Source organism: Phascolarctos cinereus, unplaced genomic scaffold (assembly GCF_003287225.1).
Source record: "Phascolarctos cinereus isolate Bilbo 61053 unplaced genomic scaffold, phaCin_HiC Scaffold_4;HRSCAF=312, whole genome shotgun sequence".
Lineage (NCBI taxonomy): Eukaryota > Metazoa > Chordata > Mammalia > Diprotodontia > Phascolarctidae > Phascolarctos > Phascolarctos cinereus.
This window is the reverse complement of record NW_027555847.1, coordinates 671,689,888-671,710,923: the sequence shown is the minus strand read 5'-3', so window position 1 is coordinate 671,710,923 and position 21,036 is coordinate 671,689,888. Positions and strand designations below refer to the sequence as shown.

Here is a 21,036-nt window from a genome sequence, read left to right as displayed (position 1 = left end):
ATGAAACATCACCTTCCCAACACAAGTCTGACCTCATTACGATGAACATTAAGGATTATCTGAGTTCTCCGGTAAAGTCAAGAGTTTGGCCTTAAGTTTGAGTATCACTAGAGCTTGTAAACTTGCAGTTGTATATTTGCTGGAATGAGATTTAACCTATATTCTATTCTGAATTGGGTCGACTTTGGAAGATCTTTTAAAAATCCTCTGGGATTTGATTTCAATCCTTTTCTTTAGTCCAAAGGGTGAAATCATTTCCTTTCCTTTTAGACTGGTAATACTCAAAGTGTGGTCCCCAAATGCATTAGGGTTCTTGAGATCTTTTTAAGGGGTCCGTGAGGTCAAACTATTTACATACTAATATTAAGATATTTTAATCTTTAATATTGCAAATATCAGTAGACACAACCCACAGACTCAAAAACCATTTTAAGAAAAGAGACCAATGAAAAGGTCTTGTAATTTTTGAAGTGTGAAAGGGCTCAAAGACCAAAAAGTCTGAGAGCCTCTCTTTAGATGATGAAGAAAAACAAGCAGCTGCTTCTTCTATATCAAGATGTTCTGCTACTCACACACTGATAATTACATACTTTCTAGAATACAGTGGTCCATTCCAAGTAAAAACAAAGCTTATTCTCTCTACAGTGATTTATCTCATGAAATCCTACCATTAAATCGGCCAAATATTCTATTCTACCAGTGACAATCTTTTTGTTCAGTTGGTTGGCCAGAAGTGTCAATAATATTCACGTTTCTTGCCTGATAATTCATATAGCACTTTATGGTTATAAAGTTACGTCATTTGAGCCTAATGATATAACAAAAAGAAAAATATAGTGCTTTAATGTTTATAAAACACTTCACTAACAACTCTGTAATGTTGTAACATATTATCGCTCTCATTTTACAAATGAGGAAACTGAGGCCCAGAAGTTAAGTGACTTGTCCAAAGTCACAAGACACAGTCTGGCCACATTCATAGGGATTTCAGTTCAATACTTCAAGAATCTAAGACTTCATCAATGTGGATGCTTCCTCAATACACACAATGTAACCCTTCTTCTGCTTAGTAGACTGCGCTCTTGGCAGAATTTTTAGGGATTTCATACCATCTAACATATGTAAACAACTTAAATAAGTGAGACACAAGTCATTCCTACAAAAGTTGAAAAGCACATGTTTTTCCCCTAGGGCTGATGATACAAAAGGTAGTGGGGTGGAAATTTACAAGCCAAGAAAATAATTCACTATATTATATAATATTGCTTTAGACATGTCCAGCTGCTGAGATGCATTTTCACGACTTGCAAAATAAGACATCTTTAAATGTGTTGAACAAGTTTACCTTTGGAATGATCTGCTTTTGTTTGATACCTTTACTTTTCCTGTTAAAATATTAAAAATTGTTTTTATGAAATTGAATGCACATGATTTCTATACTTGGGTTAGTTCAGCGAGCCATGCCCTGCAGGTTAGCGAGGTCAAGCTACGAAGCCAGAGAGGAAGAGAGCAAGTGCAACAACTCACTTTAGAAATCCTTTAAAAATCGCACAGGAGGGAGACTGTATGAATAGGTAATTAGCTAATCAAGGTCTAACGCACATACTTTGGTGGCCACAGGTAAATGTTTACTTCTTATTTTGGGAACAGAATTACTAACAAAGTAAAAGGGAATCTGGTCTGTGACCATTCACATTTTCCAAGCAGAGGTTCCAATGACTACCTTAGCATAGTTTTCTAACCTATAAAAACCGTGGCCTGCTGAAGATTTTGCTGAAGGATCCCAAAATAATTCAACAAACACTTACAAAATGTCTACTAAGTGCAGGGCAACACTGGTTAGACATTGGGAATTCACAGATGAAAAAGATACAGAAAGAGCATCTGGCGTGGGGGAGTATAAAGCAAGGTATGCTATGATGAGGGTAAAGGAGTGACAGACACAACATGCTCTGGGATAATAGGAAGAGGCTGGGGAAGGAGAGAAGCGATTCCAAGTTCGAGATTATGCTTCTAGATCACAGTATCAGTTGATTAAGACACTGATTATACTTTTCATCGTACTGCATGCCTCAGTAACATCTCTGGGGAAAACTTAACTAGTCCAGAGGTCTCTAGGCTTTTCTCTTTAGCTCGAGCATGGGGTTAGCTACAAAATGAAGCTTTGACCTCTGGGTTAATTTTGAAATTTCATAGGGCTGCAGCTAACTTTTTTTTTCATCATATGAGTTTAAGGTAGAAGTCAGCTTCTAAGCAGCTGAGAATAAGATTAAAATGAGGCCACAGGTGGGAAAGCATTACAAAGTCCTTGGAACCTACAGATCTCCACCTGCATTTTTGAGACGCTTCTTTGGGGCCAACAATGACAGACAACAAAAAAGGAAGCTCCCTTTGCGTGCTGAGATTTAGCCCTAAAAACATTCAAGATTGTGTGGGGTTTGGTTTTTTTTTTGGGGGGGTGGTGTTCGAGATGGGGTTGAGAGGTGTAGAGCAAGAAAATAAAAGCCTCCTGAAATACGTAAGTCATAATGGCAACAAACATTTATTAAACCAAGAAAGGCCCTTGATTAGCACTGGAAGCATAGAAACACAAGCAACACAGTGCCTTCCCCCCAGGAGTGTACAATCTAGTTAGGTTATGAAATGTATACCACTAACTCTAATACAAGTTGGGAGAAGTCAAACAAGAATCACTTGAGGGATTCAAGGAAGGTGGCAGCTCTCTTCTCACTGAGGAGGATCAAGGCAGACGTCATGGAACACAATTCTATTGAGCTGGGCCTCAGAGAACAGGAAGCCCTCACTGGTGCCTGCTAACCTTCAATTACTCTGCCCTGACTGATGGCTATCCTATTCCCCACAGTCTTTATTCCAAATCTTCTTTTCTCTTACGCCACATACTGCATGCTTCCATCCTCTTACTCAGCAGAACACCTCACCTTACACTATCCAGAAAAAACTGAGGCCATCTATTGTGAACTCTCTCTTCTTCTCCATTCTATACATCACCCACCCCACTTTTTTCCTCCTTTACTCTAATCTGAGAAAGAGGTGCCCATGCCAACCCCTCTGCTTCTGCTCTTGATCCCACTCCCCCCATATCCTTTAGCAGCTCACCCCTTTAATCCCTTTTCTTCCCTAACGTCTTATCTCTTCTCATCTACTGACACCCACCCTACTTCTGAAAAACATGCCCAGATCTTCTCCATCCTTAAGGGGCGCCTAGGTGATACAGTAGACAGAAGAGTATTGGCCCTGGAGTCAGGAGGACCTGAGTTCAAATCTGGCCTCAGACACTGGACACTTTCTAGCTGTGTGATCCTGGGCAATTCACTTAACCCCGACTGCCTCACCAAAAACAAACTTTTACTTGATCCTTAAATCAAAATTTGAGGGAATTCTGATCCTCTGCTTTTCACAACCAAATTCCTAAAAAAAGCTGACTATACTCAACAACTCTGCTTTTTCACTCCATCCCTTTATTTCTCAGTGCCTTACAATCAAGTTCCTGACTTCATCCTTCAACTTACACTGCTTTTTCCAAAGTTAGTCACTGAGTTGCCAAATAAAATGGCCTTTCCTCAGTCTACATCCTTTTTGACCTCTCTGCTACATTTAATGCTGCTGACCGTCCCATCCCTTCTAGATACTTTTTCTTCTCTGAGTTTTCATGACACTGTCCTGTCTTGGTCCCAAGTCTTATCATCTGTGTTCTACCCCCTGTACCTGGGTATATGGCAGGACTTTCTTCTAGGACCTGCCTATATTCGCTGGGTGATTTTATCAGTGCCTGAAAATTCAATGACCTCCTCTATGCAGTTGACTGCAAGTTCTATAAATTTAGCCCTAGTTCATCTCCTGAACTACCCTTCCCCACATCATCAAGTGTATACTGGACATCTCTATTTGGATATCCTGGAGGCATCTCAAATTCCTTATCTTTCACTCCCATCTCCCAACTTTGCTCTTTCTGCTGAGGGTACCACAATCCTTCCAGTCATGAAACCTCAGAATCATCTACTCTTCCTTCTCTCTTACCTCCTCAGAGCCAACTAATGGCTAACTCAAAAGTTCTGCCTCACCAGTATCTCTTCACATCTGTCTGCTTTTCTTCACTGACAGGGCCACTAACATAGTTCAGCCTAATTTTCATCTCTCCTAATTATAGTCTCCTAATAGGGCTCCCTGTCTCCAGTCACTCTCTTCTCCAATCCACTCTTTATACAGTTGCCAAACAAATATTCCTAAAAGACAGGTCTGATCATGTCACTGCCTGAAGAAACTCTAGTCATTTCCTCTTGCTTCCAGGGTAAAAGACAACCTCCTTTGTTGGACCTGTAAAACCCTTCACAATCTGGCTCCAACTTGCCTTCATAAGCACACTAGTCTTGTTCATGTACCCCAGGGCCCTGTGAAGCGGGCCTACCTGCCCTGTACATAACATTCCCTTTCCTGTCTCTGCACCTTGGTGATGCTCTTCCTCATGCTCAGAATATACTCCCTCTTCTCCATGTCATGGAATCCCTGGCTTCTTTCAAAGACTAGCCCAAGTGCTACATACAACAAGGAGTCTATCTTAATCTCCCCTGTTGCTAGAGGCCTCCTTCCTGCCCCAAAATTACTTTGTATCTACCTCATACATATTTTATATTGATTTTTCTATGTACATGTTGTTATAACAGAATATAAATTTACAGGGTCAGAGACTGCTTTTGTCTACTTATTTCCAGTACCTATCAAATAGCCAACATTTAATAAGATCTTGTTGAATGGCCCTACACAAAGGAGGAGAGGTAAGAGAGGGCAAGGGCAGGTCAAGATCTGGTCACTGCCAGTAGCAGACAAGCACAGAAGAGACGGCAGGAAGGGTGACAGGAAGTAAGGGTTGTTTGGAGCCAGGCTGACAGCCCTTAAACACCAAGTGACATAGTCTGTATTTTCACCTTTAGGAGAAAGGAAGTATCACACAGGTTTGTCAGCAGGGCGACAACAGGATCAGGAAAGTGGGCTGGAAGATTACTCTAGCTGTAGTGCGAAGGATGAATTGGAGAGGAGAGTAACTAGAGGCAGGGAGACAAGTTAGGAGGCTATTCTTGTGGTGAAACAGAAAGGTTTTATAAACTAGAGGGGGTTTTCAAGGCATTTTGTGGTCTAGGAAACCAGCTAGCAGTCTACAGCACATTCACTGTGCTCAAAGAAACCTTAGCAATAGTTAGAGTTAAACAAGAAACATTTTCAGCAGCCACCATTTTGACTAAAAAGGAATCTACTTGGGCCTGTTATTTTCTATCAGAAGCAATGCATGTCTGCAAATAACATCTGCTTCTGCACCAAAGGAATAGCACTGTTATTGTTGCACTTGCAAAGAAGTATTACCCAAGGCACCAGGAACTCACAGGAAGTGGGCCCGGGGCTGCTGAAGCCGACTGAGGGACTGAAGAAGCCTACGAGGGTCTTCACCCTGCCAGGGCAGTCCTTTTATAGTCTTGATGATTTGGTCATGCAAATCCCTAAGAGGTCCAGGGGAAAGGCAGAGAGAGGAAGATGTCCCAGATAGAGAAAACAAGGCATTAAAATAGGAAGACCCATCACCACAGGAGTTGAAACAGGAAATTCTATTACCCAATGTGCCCCAAAGTTAAAATTAGGGTGCTTTCTCAGGCTATGCGACCATAAACATGTACTCCAACAACACTCAATTCATCTTTGGGAGATGAACTCTCCTTTGCTTTAAGATATGGATAAGGATGAGGAGAATTTTATTTATCCTGTCTGTACAGAAGAAGACTTGAGGAAAAGGGCAGCCAGAACAGAATTTTGGCCTTCAAATACTTTAGACTTATTTTGCTTGATCTGAGGGGAAAAAATTATGACCAATAAGTGGAAGTTAAAGAAAGGCAGATGTTTGCTGAATATAAGGAAGGACTTTCTAACAATTAGAGCTGTCCAAAAGTGGAATGAACTTCTGGGGTCTTCCAACAGAATCCAGGTGAACACTTGTCAGGGATATCATGGAGAGGGATCCATGCCTCAGGAAGCTGTTGAACTAGATGACACCTGAACTCCCTTCTAAGCAATGTTGCAAGGACTGAGTTATTACTCTACAGATGAACTCTTTGCAACATGGTTTCTCACCAATGGAAATCAAAAAATAAATAATCACAAACAATTTATAGGAGCAAATTTGTGACCTTTAGTGGACTTGTTAAAAAGTGCCTATATATTTTCTTAATATGTCAAAGAATAACATTTTACTCAGGGTCATGGGATTCAGAATTAGAAGATGCTTTACTTGGGAAGATGCAAATTGCATTTTCCTCTTTTTATTTTCCGATATCATACCAACATCCTTAAAAGATTACAAAAAGTTTGAGTTTAATGCCATTTTTAACAATCTGTTAAACTAACATATAGCAACTGTACATGCCAAACAATCTCACAGGATCTTCCCTGAAAAAATTGCAATACAGGGGCAGCCAGGTGGCGCAGTAGATATTCTGAGCACCGGCCCTGGAGTCAGGAATACCTGAGTTCAAATCTGGCCTCAGACACTGAACAGTTACTAGCTGCGTGACCCTGGACAAGTCACTTAACCCCAATTGCCTCATCAAAAAAAATTTTTTTTTAAATTGCAATATAAATTTTTCTATTAATTTCACTTATTCAGTAATTTTGGTCTGGTGTTTTTTAGTTGTTAAAATGCTATCTCCTCCCCTGATGTCCTACTAGGACATCTACTGGCAGTGAATAGGTAACACCTGTTTCTCGAAAGTTATGCCAGCAGAGCACAAACTCAGGCAGGTCCTACTCGACCCGAGGAGTGAGGATTTAGCAATGGATCATATGTTTGTTGTCTGTTCAAGGTAGAGCCTGGATGCTCATGAAGACCCCCTAAAAGGAATCAGGAGTTAGGATTTATATCGATAGAAGCAGAGTCTATATTTTACTTCCTTTTGTAGTACTAAAGCAAGTAAAATGCTGTTTTATCAACTGATTTTATTTTCAAAATTATAGTATTTAAAGGCCATTCTCTGAAATAACTTGAGGAGATCCAAATTAAGTGCTTCAAAATATTACTTTAAATTTGTTACTTTTGTTAGAGTTTTGGATTTGACCTCTAAGGTCCCTTTCAAATATGTGATCAATATTTTTGGAAATGAAGTAGTCAAAAGTCCAACAGTCAAACTTCATTTCTTCATTTTAAATACATGTTTAAGCTCTTAAAAGTTAGCCTGGGATAAGCCCTAATTAGTAGTCCGATCACCATGTGATCCATGCACCATGCTAAGTACCTACCTTCTTTCACTCCTTCTCCAGAGAGGCACAAACCAAAGATAACAGAAGTGTAAGTTTCACTTCTAAGTATAAAATGCTATTATACTCCTGAGCTTCTCAGTGCAACAGCCGCTTTCCAAAATAAAACAAGATTTGTTTTGCCCCAATCCTTAAAAAACCATCTTTTTTGCCTTTTGCAGTGCCAAATCTGTCAAGGTCACCACGTCTCAGCCTCTAGCATTTCACAGATCTGTAATCTGTAATCCATTCCGTTTTCTTTGGAACAATTGGTATCACTTTTTTCCTGGCTTGAATTCTGCACTGAGCCCGTTCAGGAAGATTAGCTTCCCGTGAATGTGCCTCCCTGGTCTCTGCTTACAAAGCCTACTTACTTCTTGCTTTCATAAAAAGCAATGATGTCCTCAAAAACGTTAATATCGAATTCCTCAGAGCAATCAAATGAGAAATCAAGCACTGAACGGCTGCAAAGGGAAAATTTATATCACCTAAATACATTAGGAAAAGGTGATTCTGAAAATGGAGAGCATCACCTGGGCTCTATCCTGTAATGAAAGCTATATCTCACACAATACTGCTGTTAATGGTCAGCTTCATTCTTTTAAAAGCACATGTAGAGCTCTGGAAACCATCATGTCTCTCCTTTATTTGTGAACGGAATTTTAAACACGGAAAAGAGGTAGACAGACTGAGAAGGCACGAATGGGTTTTGATTTGTACCACCAGTGGGAATACCAACACAGATTCACTGAAATATATACAAAGAGAAAGTTCTATAAACACAGGGTGAAACTATCAGATTAACTTGGTTACATTTTAATTTAATTTTCAATTTAAGAGTTATTTGCCTAGTACCTTCTGTGAAGAAAGGATATTTGTGATATAATTTGGTGAATGATCTGATTTTCCCTAGACAGGTGTCATGCACCACTGATGATGCAATGATGGGGGAGCACATGTTTAGAGATGACTGTCAGCTGTTGCTTCTTCCACTGAAGAAGGAAGGCCTGACAGGACAGAGCTGGGTAGGCAATGCCTTGAGGTGGAGGGAAGACAGACAGGTATGGCACACAAAGTACAGTTTTTAACATGACTCTCGATACATGTATGCATTTTAACACCAGAAAATTCCATTTTGCATGACACCTTGGTGTTTATCTTGTGATACATCAAGTCACCTATTGTAGAGAACGTGCAAAGCCTCAAAGAGTACAGCAGCACATTTTCAGGTACACAATTATGAAGGAAAACACACTTCATCAAGAATTTTTTGTCTTTTAAATGTTGGCTAAAGCAAATGAAGAAACATGACAATTTCTACAAAATTTCGAATCCTGCAAATATTGTAAACTGTATCTGATACTTAAATAACAAGGATCCCCCTCCCCCAATAACTATCATTGCACTATGAAATTAAAATAAATTACTCCTTTCAGAGGTAAAATTATATTCCTACCTTCACTGGGGAGTGAGTGGGGGGACAATTTTCCAACCTTGCTTAGGCTGCATCAAATGCCTTTCCCAGCTCTGCCATAGGACTTCAAAATATTTTGTGTATCTCAAACAAAAATCTGAAGATACTAACTGAAAACTAGCAGAAGCAAATTAATTCAAGAAGCATCTATGCTCTTGATAATTTTAACAGAATAAGAGAAATGTTCTTAAATCAAACATATCACTTTGCATGATCAAAAGGTCATATGGCCAAACACAAATATCTACAAACAAACTCTGAAAAGAACCTACTACAAACTGAGATTAAATGGATTTCAAAAGATTAGGCGACATGGTGATAGCCTTATTTCATCTCAGGTTATAAAGCAACCCAATTTCATTCATTTCCATATTTCTGTTGCTGTTAAATGAGAACTTCAGTTATTCTCCCATGTTACATAAATCCTCACTTAATATTTTGGATTTTTCATATGACTACCTTCAAACGTCTTTGATTTAGATAAATTAAAGGTTTCTCTTACCGATAAACTTTTTCTGATGGAGTACTGGTTTTCTGTAGCTCTCCCAGGGGAGTTCTGATTGTAGGGGATGACACACCAGCTAGGAAAGAAGAGAAGTAGATACAATGGGAAAGGATTAATAAAGAATCAAAACAATACAAAGAGATTTTGAAATACTGATTGTACAATGTTTAGTGGATCACCAATAAGAATTATTTCTTGCTTCTCACAAGGGTTTCATATTATTTCCTTCATTAACAAAACAAAATCACACAATTGTGTACATTAACAAAACAGATATAAATTAATCTTTGTGAACCTGAGGTGAATAAACTGCCTTCTCTAAAAACAGAACTTCTGATGAAATATGAACTTTTATTTCCTTATTTAAATGCACAGAACTGGTCATTTTAAATCTCAAAAGACTTATTAAACAATCATTAATAAAATACACAAATATTGTAGCCAAGCTTTTGTGTGAGTTCATCATTTCTCAACCTTTAGAGATTGGTTGTTGAAGGGTCAGAGATGTAGTTCTTGATGAACTCATGTAACAACTTGAAACAACTAAGCAGGAAAAAAAAAAGGCAAACTTGCCAATAAAGAAAAATTTTGTTCACTAAAAAGGCCAAAAGGATTTAACATATAGCTATTGTTCAGTTTCATTCAGGGACATAAAACATTACTAAATCACTAAAAAATTTGAAAATAAAACTTTACAATAAATTGCAGCAACAGTTGACATTTATAGTCCTTCCTAGTTACAAAATATTTTATACTATCTTGATTGATCTTCAGAACAACCCAGTAAGGCAGATAACGGAAGTATTTTTATCTTCATATTACAGCTGAGGAAAATGACTAATGATCTTTTAAATGCCAAGTCCAATGGCCTTTTCTCAATCCTTCTCATTCTTGACCTCTTGGCAGCCAACACTGTCGATCGCCTCCTTCTCTTTGATGGTCTCTTCTCTAGGTTTTCATAACATCGCCCTCTCTTGCTTCTCCTCCTACCCTGCCTGAGCAGGCCACCTCAGTCTCTGGCTAGGTTGGCCCTACAGCTCTAAGTATCCCACAAGGTTCTGTCCTGGGTCCTCTTCTTCTTCTATACCATTGTTTGGTGATCTCATCTGCTCCCACAGACTCAATTATCTCTGTGACTGTCAGATCTATTTATCTAGAACTCTCCTGACCTCCAGCTGCCTATCAACTTGAACTGGATGTCCTTTAGACAGCCCAAACTCAACATGTCCACTAAGAAATTCACCTTCTTTATACGAAACTCATCATCTTTGCACTCTCCTCTTTGCCAACGTTCTGCATTACTGCTGAAGGCACTGCCATCCCTCCAGTCACGCAGGTTCAAAACCTAGGTGTCATCCTTGACCCCTTGCAATCACTTACCTCCCCCTCCCCCCCATACTCAATCAGGTGTCAAATCCTATCAATTCTACTTTTGTAATATCTTTTATAATTAAATAAACTCTAATGGCTCCCCATCTCCAGAATCAAATAGAAAATCCTGTTTAAAAGCCCTTTATAACCTAGCCCCTTCTTACCTTTCCAGTATTTATATACCTTATTCCCCTCCATGTACTTTTTGATCCCTCTGGCCTCCTTGCTGTTCCTACCACAAGAGACTACCATCTCCTGACCCTGTATATTTTCGTTGGCTGTCCCCCAGGCCTGGCATTCTCTCCCTCCTCACCTCTCCCTCCTGTCTTCCTTCCAAATTTCAGTTAACATCCCACTGTCTGCAAGAAGCCTTTGTCAAATCCCCTTAATATTAGTGCCTTCCCCCTAAGAATATCTCCAATTTATTTAGATTGAGAGTAGGGCCTATTTTTACCTTTCTTTGTATCCCTAGCACTTAGCATAGTTTGCCTGGAACAAAGTAAGCACTTAAGAAATGCTTGCTAACTTGACAACACTGGCTGAGTGAAATGGAGATTTGCTATAAGCCACACAGCTGCTAAACTGCCCCAGCCCATCCTGGAACTCGGGCCTTCTGACCAAAATGCATCTTCTTGATGTTACTTGTGACTCTCACTCCTCCTCTTTGGTCAGGTTGCACAGACTTGATTTAGAAGGATAACTGAGAGCAATGATCACTGGGTAACACTGGAGAACCATCTGCCCTCCACAGGAAATGATACTCAGGAGTCATCTGGGTAGCATTTTGACCTAGTCAAAAAGTACTACCCCAGTACAGTATTATGCATGTTATCTTTGACTGTTATTTTTACTTTATTTAAGTTGTATTAATGCCTTTTGATTATATCACAGTAATTTCTCCTTAATCCCACCCCTGACCCTGCACTGAATACTCCCTTAAAAAAAAAAAACATTTAAGCAAAAGCAGTATAGCGACCATTTCTGTCCAGTCCTACATGTTTAAGGATCTGACTGCTTAGTCAGACACACTACAGCTTTTCTTTTCTTTATTCTGAAGTGGGAAGAAAATAATAGAATTCACATGAATAAAGTGCTTTAGGAGACAAAGCTTTCACTAACTCTGGGAGATAGATAATATAACTATTTCCATTTTGTAAATGGGGAAACTGAGTCTCACAAGGATTAAATGACTTGCCCGAGGTTGATAGATACTAAGTGTCAGAGTCAGAACTCAAAACTCAAGCCTAGCACTCTTGCCACTAGACTTTGCTGGGTAAGGCTTGGAAAGGAGGAACTACAAGCGCCAGCGACATGTAATATACCAAGGAAGGAAAATTTCAGGCACAGGAAGCACTTCATGCTTCATTCTAACCCCCTACTGTCTTAATTTGCCATCACACTTTCACTTCCTGCTCTGAGACTTAAAACAAACTGAAACTAAAAAGGGGAGATTCCATTTACCCATCTCAGAAGTCTGGCAGGGCACGTACTAAATGCAGAGGAAGCACTGCCACCCCTAGGAGCCAGGCCAGGGTAGTGACTTAGCTTAGGAAATCAAAATACTGCAAATGAACGAACGCTTGTTTCAGACCTCCCTCATAAGAAGGTAGTTGCTGCAGCTTGTTCTGCAGATACAGAGTAGCTTTTCCTAGGTGGCCATGAGCAGATGCTGGAATTTTCAAAGCCTTCAGATGTGGTTTGTGCTCTGCTCAGTACCTGAAGCTCTCTCAGCCCTCTCAGCACGGAGTCGTCCTGCCTCCCGGAAAACTGCCATTGCTTGAATGGCTGCTCGGAGAATAGCCCAACGGAATACCGCCACAGGATCCATCCCAATTAATTCCCGAATGTAGTCACTCTCACTACTTCTGAGCAAAGCCACAATGTCAGGTCTCATGTAATCCATATTCTTCTCCCGGAAATCCTGGGGAAATATGGTCAGAAAGTCATCATTTTCTTTTTTTTCAGGGTGGAGGGTGGGGGCTAGGCAATGGGGTTAAGTGACTTGCCCAGGGTCACACAGCTAGTAAGTATTATGTGTCTGAGGCCGGATTTGAACTCAGGCCTTCCTGACTCTGAGCTGGTGCTCTATCCACTGCGCCACCTAGCTGCCCCAAGTCATCATTTTCTATATGTATTTCTGTCCTTAAGTCAGAATGAAAAGGGCTTCATGGGGATACAGACTCAGAGCAATTTAGGGGTCGGTTATCTAGCTCAATTCCTCCAATGTAATGATGAGCAAACAGACTCAGAGAGAAATGACTTGTTGAACCCAAGTAGTAAATAGCAGAACTGGGACTTGAAGCATCTTCCTTGGACTCCAGATCTGTTCCACTGGCATGAATAATGCTCTATGAAGATGGTAAGAACAATGGCTACTACACACACACACATACACACACACACACAGAGGTATGTGCATAACTCTATGTGTATCTATACACGCACATTGAGTAAATGGTTGTAAGAAAAATGGCTACTATTTAAAGTAAGAAGATGGCTAGGACCACAAATTATCCAGACACTTGAAAGTATAACCAGGCTTTTATTTCTGGGCAGACAAAGACATCACTGACAATTTTAAATTAAATACACTGAAAGCAGACAGAGAGCTGGCATTAAAGTGAGGACAATCTAGGTTCAAGGCCTGTCTCTGACACAGACTGACCAGAGCTTCTTGTAAAATCACTTAATCTCTCAGTGGTCCAGGCAGCTAATACTACACAACACAGAACAATTATTGATCTGGGCTGCTGGAGAGTTTCCTCACCAATCCTTACTGGTCATTTCTTGACTGAAGAAATTACATACAAAAACCTAAACAAATACATACTGCATACCTTTATCTGATATTTAACTTTCCCTGCAAAATGCTGGATGATAAACGCAGGCTCCATTACTGGGGTCCCAACAAAGAACCTGTTCTCTTCATGCTGCTGTTTGAACTTCGCCAGCAGAGTCTGGCTGGTGGCATGTGGAAAACTGTAACAAAAATTGAAATGCTGAGTTTAAGAAGAGTGAGCACAATGAAAGAAATGTGATCATAACCAGATGTTTTGGGTCTTTATGAGCTAGCCATAAATCTAATCATAGTAATTAGAAAGAAAAGGAACAAAGATAAGCTTCTAGACAGATAAATTTCCAAAGCAAAAGATTCATAGTATTCAACAGACAGAATACCATTCTGAGGGACTTTCAAAGATCTTACACTAAGAAAACTTAAAGTAACAACAGATAAAGGCAATTTACTATTATTATTAAGCTCGAAGGGCTAGTAGTGACTTTACAGGTCCAGTATACATGGTACGTCACTAGAACAATGATAAATAGAAGTGGATTTAGCTTTTTGATGCATGTTCTTAGAGATCAGTTCTGAAAGAAGGCACTTAAGAGTCAGTCCACTTACGTCAACTCATGCCTGACCGAGCTCCCTGTTAAGGGGCCCCCAGTCTTAGTGTGAAGCCCTCCAATGAGGGGGAGCCCACCGTCTCCTAAGGCAGTCCACTTTACTTCTGGACTAATTCTTAGGGAGATTTTCCTTAATATCAAGCTGGAAACTTACCTCTGCCACTTGTACCTGTTGTTCCAAGTTCTGCCTTCTCAGGACAAGCAGAACGAATCCTATCCACGCTTTATATGACAGTGCTTCAAACACTTGGAGGCAGCTATCAGGACCCCTTCTTGGTCTTTTCTTCTCTATTGTAAACACGCTCAACTTTTTCAACCAATCCTTCTATGTTATGCAGAACTGAATATAGCACTGCAGATGTGGCCTGACCAGGGCAGACAGCAGAACTATCCCCTCTCTGTGGACACTGCACCTCATTTAAGGCCGCCTAGGATGGCCTTACCTTTTTTTCTGGCATGTAACATTCTGTCACGTTACACTGTTGACAAAAATGATATTGAACTTGTAGCCCACTAAAATTCCCATGTTCTATACATGGATTATGGTCTTCTCCTGTTTGGACAGGAGTGAAAACTATCATGTGATGGTAAAAAGTGAGTATAACTATGTATTAGGGAGCACTGAATGAACAGAGGGCCAAGAATGCTAGAGACAAAAATTTCAGTTTCCTTTAATAAGCCATTATAGCCACTGACAAAACTACAGTCCCTATTCATGTAATACATAGTAAGGTACACAACGTCCGTAACTTCAGTATGATCTGAAGCTTTTACTGAAGTGCTGGCCTGGAGGTTAATGGTTTCTTGAAAGCTTTGTAAAAGAACTAACTCTGAGAGGAAGGCTCTGGACAAGGTCCAAACTCAGCTCGGTGAGGACAGAATCATCACCAGGAGGAGAATTTCTCATGAAGACTGTCTGTCCTAAAGTGTGGCAGATTTCTAATCTGCACTGGCTGAGGGAGATGGAGCACGATAAAAAGCTCTGAAATGCTTTCTTAAAGAGTGACTGTCACCTTAGCTCTAGAGCACAGTCAATTAAAACTCATCCAGTCCACGACATTTCTTGGCTACCAGACAATACCAGCCAATCAGCTTCTCTATTCTTCTTGTCTACTGATGACCAGACAAGCAACAACAAGTATGAAGACTTACTTGCTTTCTTCATCTAGCAGATAGAAGAGGCCAGTGGGCTTCTTGCTGATCAAGTGAATACACCCCACATTATCTGTATAGTCAATATTGTGCCAAGTGATTCCTTCACTCTGATATTCTTCCTGTAGAATTAAAAAATGCTTTATTAGCAAAAAACCCAAAGAGCTACATGGGCTCCGGTAACTATTAAGGTAATATAAAATTAAGAGGTGGTTAAACTTTACACAATCTAACAATGATTTCTACATATTTGAATAAATGCACAGCAGAGAGAACAAAAGGCAAAAAGACATAAAATATTTAAGAGACGATACTTTTATCTTCGTCCAAAATAAATCCTTATAAAGGATTTATCTGTGGTTCTGAAAGCTAGCTAAAGTCTAAGTCATCTGTCCCCACTGGAGATTCAGCTACTTGCCAATCTGAGCCAACAAAAGAGGCCTAACATGGTATGTGTGTGTGTGTGCCAAAAAAGCCCCTGATATTTTCCCCAATAAAGCTGAATGGGATTTTACCAAATATTCCTCTGGGTTGAGATCACGTGTCATAAGCCCAGGGGTAATTCTGTGGCAAATCAGAATTCCAATTTCAATGCTTGGTCATTAAGTACCATCCCAGAGTTTTAACTCTTTCCCTCTTCTCCCAGAAACTAGATGGTCAAAAGAATTCAATTTCTTACCTGTTCTAGTTTGAAAATGTGCTGATTGAAGTAATACTGAAGTTGTTCATTTGCATAATTTATGCAGAATTGTTCAAAACTGTTTCTTTCAAAGTCTTCAAATCCAAAGATGTCCAGCACCCCAATGGACAAGCACTGACAGGGACAGAAAGATCTATTTTTAAACAGCAACTTATAAAACATTAGAGAAAACTAAGCCTCTATCAGCAAATCAAGGCCCATAGCCAAATTTTCTCTAGCCCTGAACAAGCTAAGTAATGAACTTCTTATCCAATATATCAAGTGAATAGTTCCAAACTTCTGATGCAATGGAGATACTTTAAGTGCTTTCAGCACTTACAGGGCGAGCTAAGCAACATAAATTGTATCAGCACAAATTAATTCAGCACTTGGGCAAAGAAGCAGAAATTATCAGTATGAAGAACTCACTGCAACCGACTCTTCCATGTCCTTTTTATTGAGGAGAGCATGATTGATACGGAGAACAATCCAATCAAAGAGAGCACTATATAACGATTTTGCCATTGAGTCACGCGCTGTTATTGCCTGTGGACAAAAGCACAAGTCTTTTAGTGACGGTCAAAAAAAGGAAAGGAAAAGTGGTCCCTTCCTGCAAACATACTGGCATGTATATTAACGTTGTCTTCTGAGGTTTAAAAACAAAAGGAAAACAAAACAGGCACGAATACAATTAAAATATCATGGGGAAAAAGACAATGACAGCAGAAAGCCTTCATTACAAAACAATATGAATTAACATACTTTGCAGACATCATGTTATAACACAATTATAATGTTATTATGGGGGAGGGGAAACAGCTATTGCATGTTGCTATGTTATATTTTGGGGAACATAATGTGACCTATGGTCCACCTGTAGTTATGGAATGCGAGGCAATGTTATATGAGAGCTCCACTAATTAAATCGGAGGCATAAAAAAGACTACCAACTAATGCTTTACTGTAGGACTTTTATTATTTTATTCTGAATGGTAAGGCTTTGAAAATGGAAAGGAACCTTAGATATTGAGTCCAACCCGTTCATCACAGAAGCGCATGTTTCAAGGACCCTCTCACAAAGGACATAGTGGACTTACCTCACTGAGACTGTAGGGAAGAATAAGTTTGTCATTGACGGTCACAGTTTTTCTTTTGGTCAGAACTTCCACTAAAATTTCACGCTTTACCTGTACAGTGGAAAAAAAGGAAAGAAAAGGTAAAGTCTTTCAAATCTTGCCCTCCTCTTAACCACTTTTAAGTCATACTCGGGCTTTGAAGGGGGAAAGCCTGAGGTCATGGGATGGCCAAAAGATGGTACCCTGAACTGCTGGGAAATGGACAAGTTAACTCCTAGCATAAGGAATCTGGTGGTGGGCTACCATGGAGAATACTTCCTGGTTTTGCCAAACAGTAATATCAACTTAACTTTCATACAACCTTAAGCTTGTACTGTGCTGTACTGCTTTACAATGTTCCAAGTGCTTTTATATACACTATCTTATTCAATTAAATTCAAGGCTTTATTGAGAACCTACCCCATGAAAGGCCTTTTAGAAATACAAAGTTGAGCAAAATTCATTCTCAAGACCTCAAGGGATATAAAATAATGATAATGATGATACTACTACTATTAATAGCATTTATAGGCTTGCAAAATGCTTTATTAATAACTCATTTTATTCTCAACAATAATCTTGGGAGGTAGGTGCTTTATTATCTCTATTTTCCAGATGAGGAATCTGAAGCAGACAGAGATTAAGTGATTTGCTTAGGGTCACATAGCTAGTAAGTGTCTGAGACTGGATTTGAACTCCTATCTTTAGTGGCCTAAAAATACAAATGACTATAGTACAAGACAGAATATTCTAGGTACCAAAAATGATGTATAAATCAAGTGTTATGGAGGTTTGGAGGAAAGACTGGGCACCTGCTTGGGAAGGAGATATGAAAGAAGGTTTCCTCAAAAACAAAAAAATTGTAGGATTTTAGTAAGAGATAGAGAAGATGGCATTACAAGCTAAGAAATCACCCTGAGCAAAGGCAGGAGCTGTACAAATATGTAGGGTACTTGTCCACAGGAAAACAGAATTTTTTAGACAAAGGTTCAATTTTGTACTTTTCTAGAAGGTATCTTCTAGCACAGATTGAACGGCTATATATAGAGAGCAATAAGAATCTTCAAATGTAAGATTTGGAGCACAAAAACAAGGAAAAAAGGAAGAGATACCTTTAGAAGCTGTGAGAGTGTGTCTAGTACCTCTGGGGGTCCCACTTCCAAACCTTCATCACGACCTGTAGCTCTCTTTTTATAGGTGACATTACCCAGGTATAAGATAGCTGATAGAACTGAAAAAATCCTTGGATACAAAGAAGATAAATTCTTATCTTGCAAATTTTTAATTCAAGCTTTAAGAAAAGGTTTCCAGTAGAACTATACATTAAAAATCCCCAGTAACTTTTATTGAAATCATGAGTGAATTCCAACTAGACATGAGACAAATATAATTCAGTGCCTTTCTTTATAATATGACTAGAAATAAGTTTAATGTTTGAATAACTAGTAACAATGACTATTATAATCACTTAATATTAATAACCAATATACAATAAAATGATAATATGATTCTCAGAATATAATAAACAAGAGGCACAATGTAGTAGAGAACTATAACCTGAGTCAGGAAAATTCAGGTTTCAGTCCTGCTTCAGACACACATGAGCTGCTCTCTGATCCCAGACAAGGTGCTTCACCTCTCCTTACCCAGGCAACTCTGCAGAGAGAGCACCTGCAATCTGCATGGGTGGAAAGAATTTCCTCACCCATGAGCTCCTGACACTAACAAAATTATAGGCCTGACAAAGAACAAAGTACTAGGAATCTTTCCTGTGTAGATGGCATCGCACAACTATATAACGCTTGACATCCATGATCCTACTCGGTCCTCTCAATAACCTTGGGAAGTAAGCAATATGAAGAATATTTCATTTTATGGATAAGAACATGGAGCTTTATAGAGGTTATGCTCTTTGTCCCTTGTTGCAGAGCTTGGGGCAGAGTGGGAACTTGCTGCTGGGTCTTCTGACTCCATTCAGAGCTGAGACTTTCTCCGTGACACCATATGACCTCTCAGAACATTAACATAACAAAGCACAATTGGGGAGGTTGTAACAATTTACCTGAGCTGCTTATAAAAGCAATCGACTTACTGTTTCTTGGTTGCTGGAAGAAAGCCAACCATTTCCATGGCCTGTTTTAATCGTTCAAAGTCATGTTTCAGATCTTCTCCATCTTCAATCTTCAAGTTATGCTGTAAAAGAAGGATATCAAACTACTTGCCATTTTTGGAGATGCAGGGCTGGCATACAAGAATAATTTCTGCTGGCATTGACAGGGTGACTATCCAAGCAAGTGGGAATCAATGGGCTCCTTTATGCCATGTCCCTCGGCTCTCCTTGAAGCTTGCTTCAAGAGAAGAGGAAAAAGGCCTAGCAGCCTCTGACCTTCCAACAGCTCATAAACAGCCACCACAGGACAGGACAGGACAGAACAGAACAGAACAGAAATTACCTTGGTTGTCCCATATTTAAGCTGTTTACCTGGTTGAGGTAGAAGTAGTCTTCAGGTTGTTTGAGCTTAAATTCTTTGCGCTCTTCCTCACTGACTCCAAGTAACAAATAATAGAACACATGGTAGTTTCTATGGATCAAAATTAGGAAAAAATATTTTTATAGTTTAAAAAAAAATCACCCCAGTATTCTTTTAGACTTTTCATGTAAACCAACTATGAAAATGCCAGTTATGCTTTAAAAACCTCCTTAGTGGGTGGGGAAAATACAAACTTAAAAAATGTTTTCAGAGCTGAGTTTAGCAAGCATAATGTTTGGAAGTTTTTTTCTTTCCCACAAGTGTGTTGTTATTTTAGAAAACTTCCCTAATAAGGAGAGAGATAGTCTTAGCTCACTGTATCTGTAATAGAACACAGACGATTTGCAAAGGGCCCCATATGAAGACATTCTGCTGAATTCTCAAACTAGCCTTTTCCTCTTATAGATATTAGCAGAACAACCACACACTCTCTTTCTTTCTCCCCCATTCCCATCCCCCAAACACTTTCTTCATATATCACTTCAGGATAATAGTCTTACCTTTCATCCTTCTCTTGAGAGACTAGGCGAGATTTTTCAAGCAGATATTTTTCAACAACAGCTCTATCAAAAAAAAAAAGAAGACAAACATTTTCCATAGCAGAACAGGGTAACTTGTAACTATTCTAAAGAGCTACAAATTGAATTAATCATTCAAATATGCTGTCTTTTTCATACAATGTGACTGAGAGTGGGAGAGCGTGAAGTTTCTTTCACTGACTGGCACATCTGCAAATTTTAATTTTACAGATTGCCAGGAGCTCCAAGAGTTAAAGTGATTTGCCCACCTTGACAAGCTAGTATGTGTTCGCATAGTAGTATGTGTTAACAACAGGACTTAAACCCAGGTCCTTCTGACTCCAAAGCTGGACCCCAATCCATAAACCTACTGTGATTATGGGCCATCATTTTACAAGTTCAAACCCACATAAGCCATAAGTAAAATACATAGATTCCAAATACTTTTTTAAATTTAAAGAAAATGCCAGTAGAGCCAATTGGGAAAACTTGGATTTTAACTGTTCTCCAGATATGTAGCCTACACCAGCTGCTAGATATAAAAAGATACTCTCTGGTAGCTAAAAGCAGAACTCCATGTTCAAAAAGGGCAGAGACCAACCTCTTCAGCTATGATGTAGAATTGCTCTAAGTGAGAAATTCTAAGATTCCTGGCAAAGAAGAGACGCAGTCTTTCAAATATGCAGAATTTGCACAAAAACGCAGTTTTCAACAATTGGTCTTAATTAGACATGGTAATAAAATCCCCACAGTAACTCTTCCTTCATTAGCAATGCATCTGAGGGTTTAAAATATTCTCCATTTTCTAAAAAGATAATAGGAATAAACTTATCACAGTAGACCACTGTGATTTTCATTCTGAGACAACAAAGTATTCACTACTCAAGATTGTCATTAATGCAAAGATTCAGTAACAGTAAAACATTACCAATGTAGTAAATTTTTGACTCTTATGGTTATCCCCCTAAAAAAATGCAATCCAATTGTTTCACC

At 39.3% G+C, this 21,036-nt stretch overlaps 1 protein-coding gene across 10 annotated transcripts in view; it reads right to left on the bottom strand.

Moving 5' to 3' along the window:
* Nucleotides 1–21,036, bottom strand: part of MYO9B (myosin IXB) — a 140,666-nt gene that overhangs the window by 39,203 nt on the left and 80,427 nt on the right. For 5 of the 10 annotated variants that reach the window (XM_078154068.1, XM_078154067.1, XM_078154066.1 and 2 more), the window contains exons 4-17: nucleotides 20,026–20,088; nucleotides 19,477–19,576; nucleotides 19,087–19,187; nucleotides 18,107–18,236; nucleotides 16,977–17,066; nucleotides 16,309–16,425; nucleotides 15,880–16,014; nucleotides 15,201–15,322; nucleotides 13,481–13,622; nucleotides 12,360–12,564; nucleotides 9,270–9,348; nucleotides 7,668–7,757; nucleotides 5,397–5,510; nucleotides 1,346–1,385 (exon numbers count right to left, since the gene is read on the bottom strand). In XM_078154068.1, the coding sequence (XP_078010194.1) occupies nucleotides 1,346–1,385; nucleotides 5,397–5,510; nucleotides 7,668–7,757; nucleotides 9,270–9,348; nucleotides 12,360–12,564; nucleotides 13,481–13,622; nucleotides 15,201–15,322; nucleotides 15,880–16,014; nucleotides 16,309–16,425; nucleotides 16,977–17,066; nucleotides 18,107–18,236; nucleotides 19,087–19,187; nucleotides 19,477–19,576; nucleotides 20,026–20,088 (1,528 nt within the window). The remainder of the gene's footprint in view (nucleotides 1–1,345; nucleotides 1,386–5,396; nucleotides 5,511–7,667; nucleotides 7,758–9,269; nucleotides 9,349–12,359; nucleotides 12,565–13,480; nucleotides 13,623–15,200; nucleotides 15,323–15,879; nucleotides 16,015–16,308; nucleotides 16,426–16,976; nucleotides 17,067–18,106; nucleotides 18,237–19,086; nucleotides 19,188–19,476; nucleotides 19,577–20,025; nucleotides 20,089–21,036) is intronic. The other 5 variants (XM_020969255.2, XM_020969253.2, XM_020969247.2 and 2 more) reach the window with 2 other exon arrangements.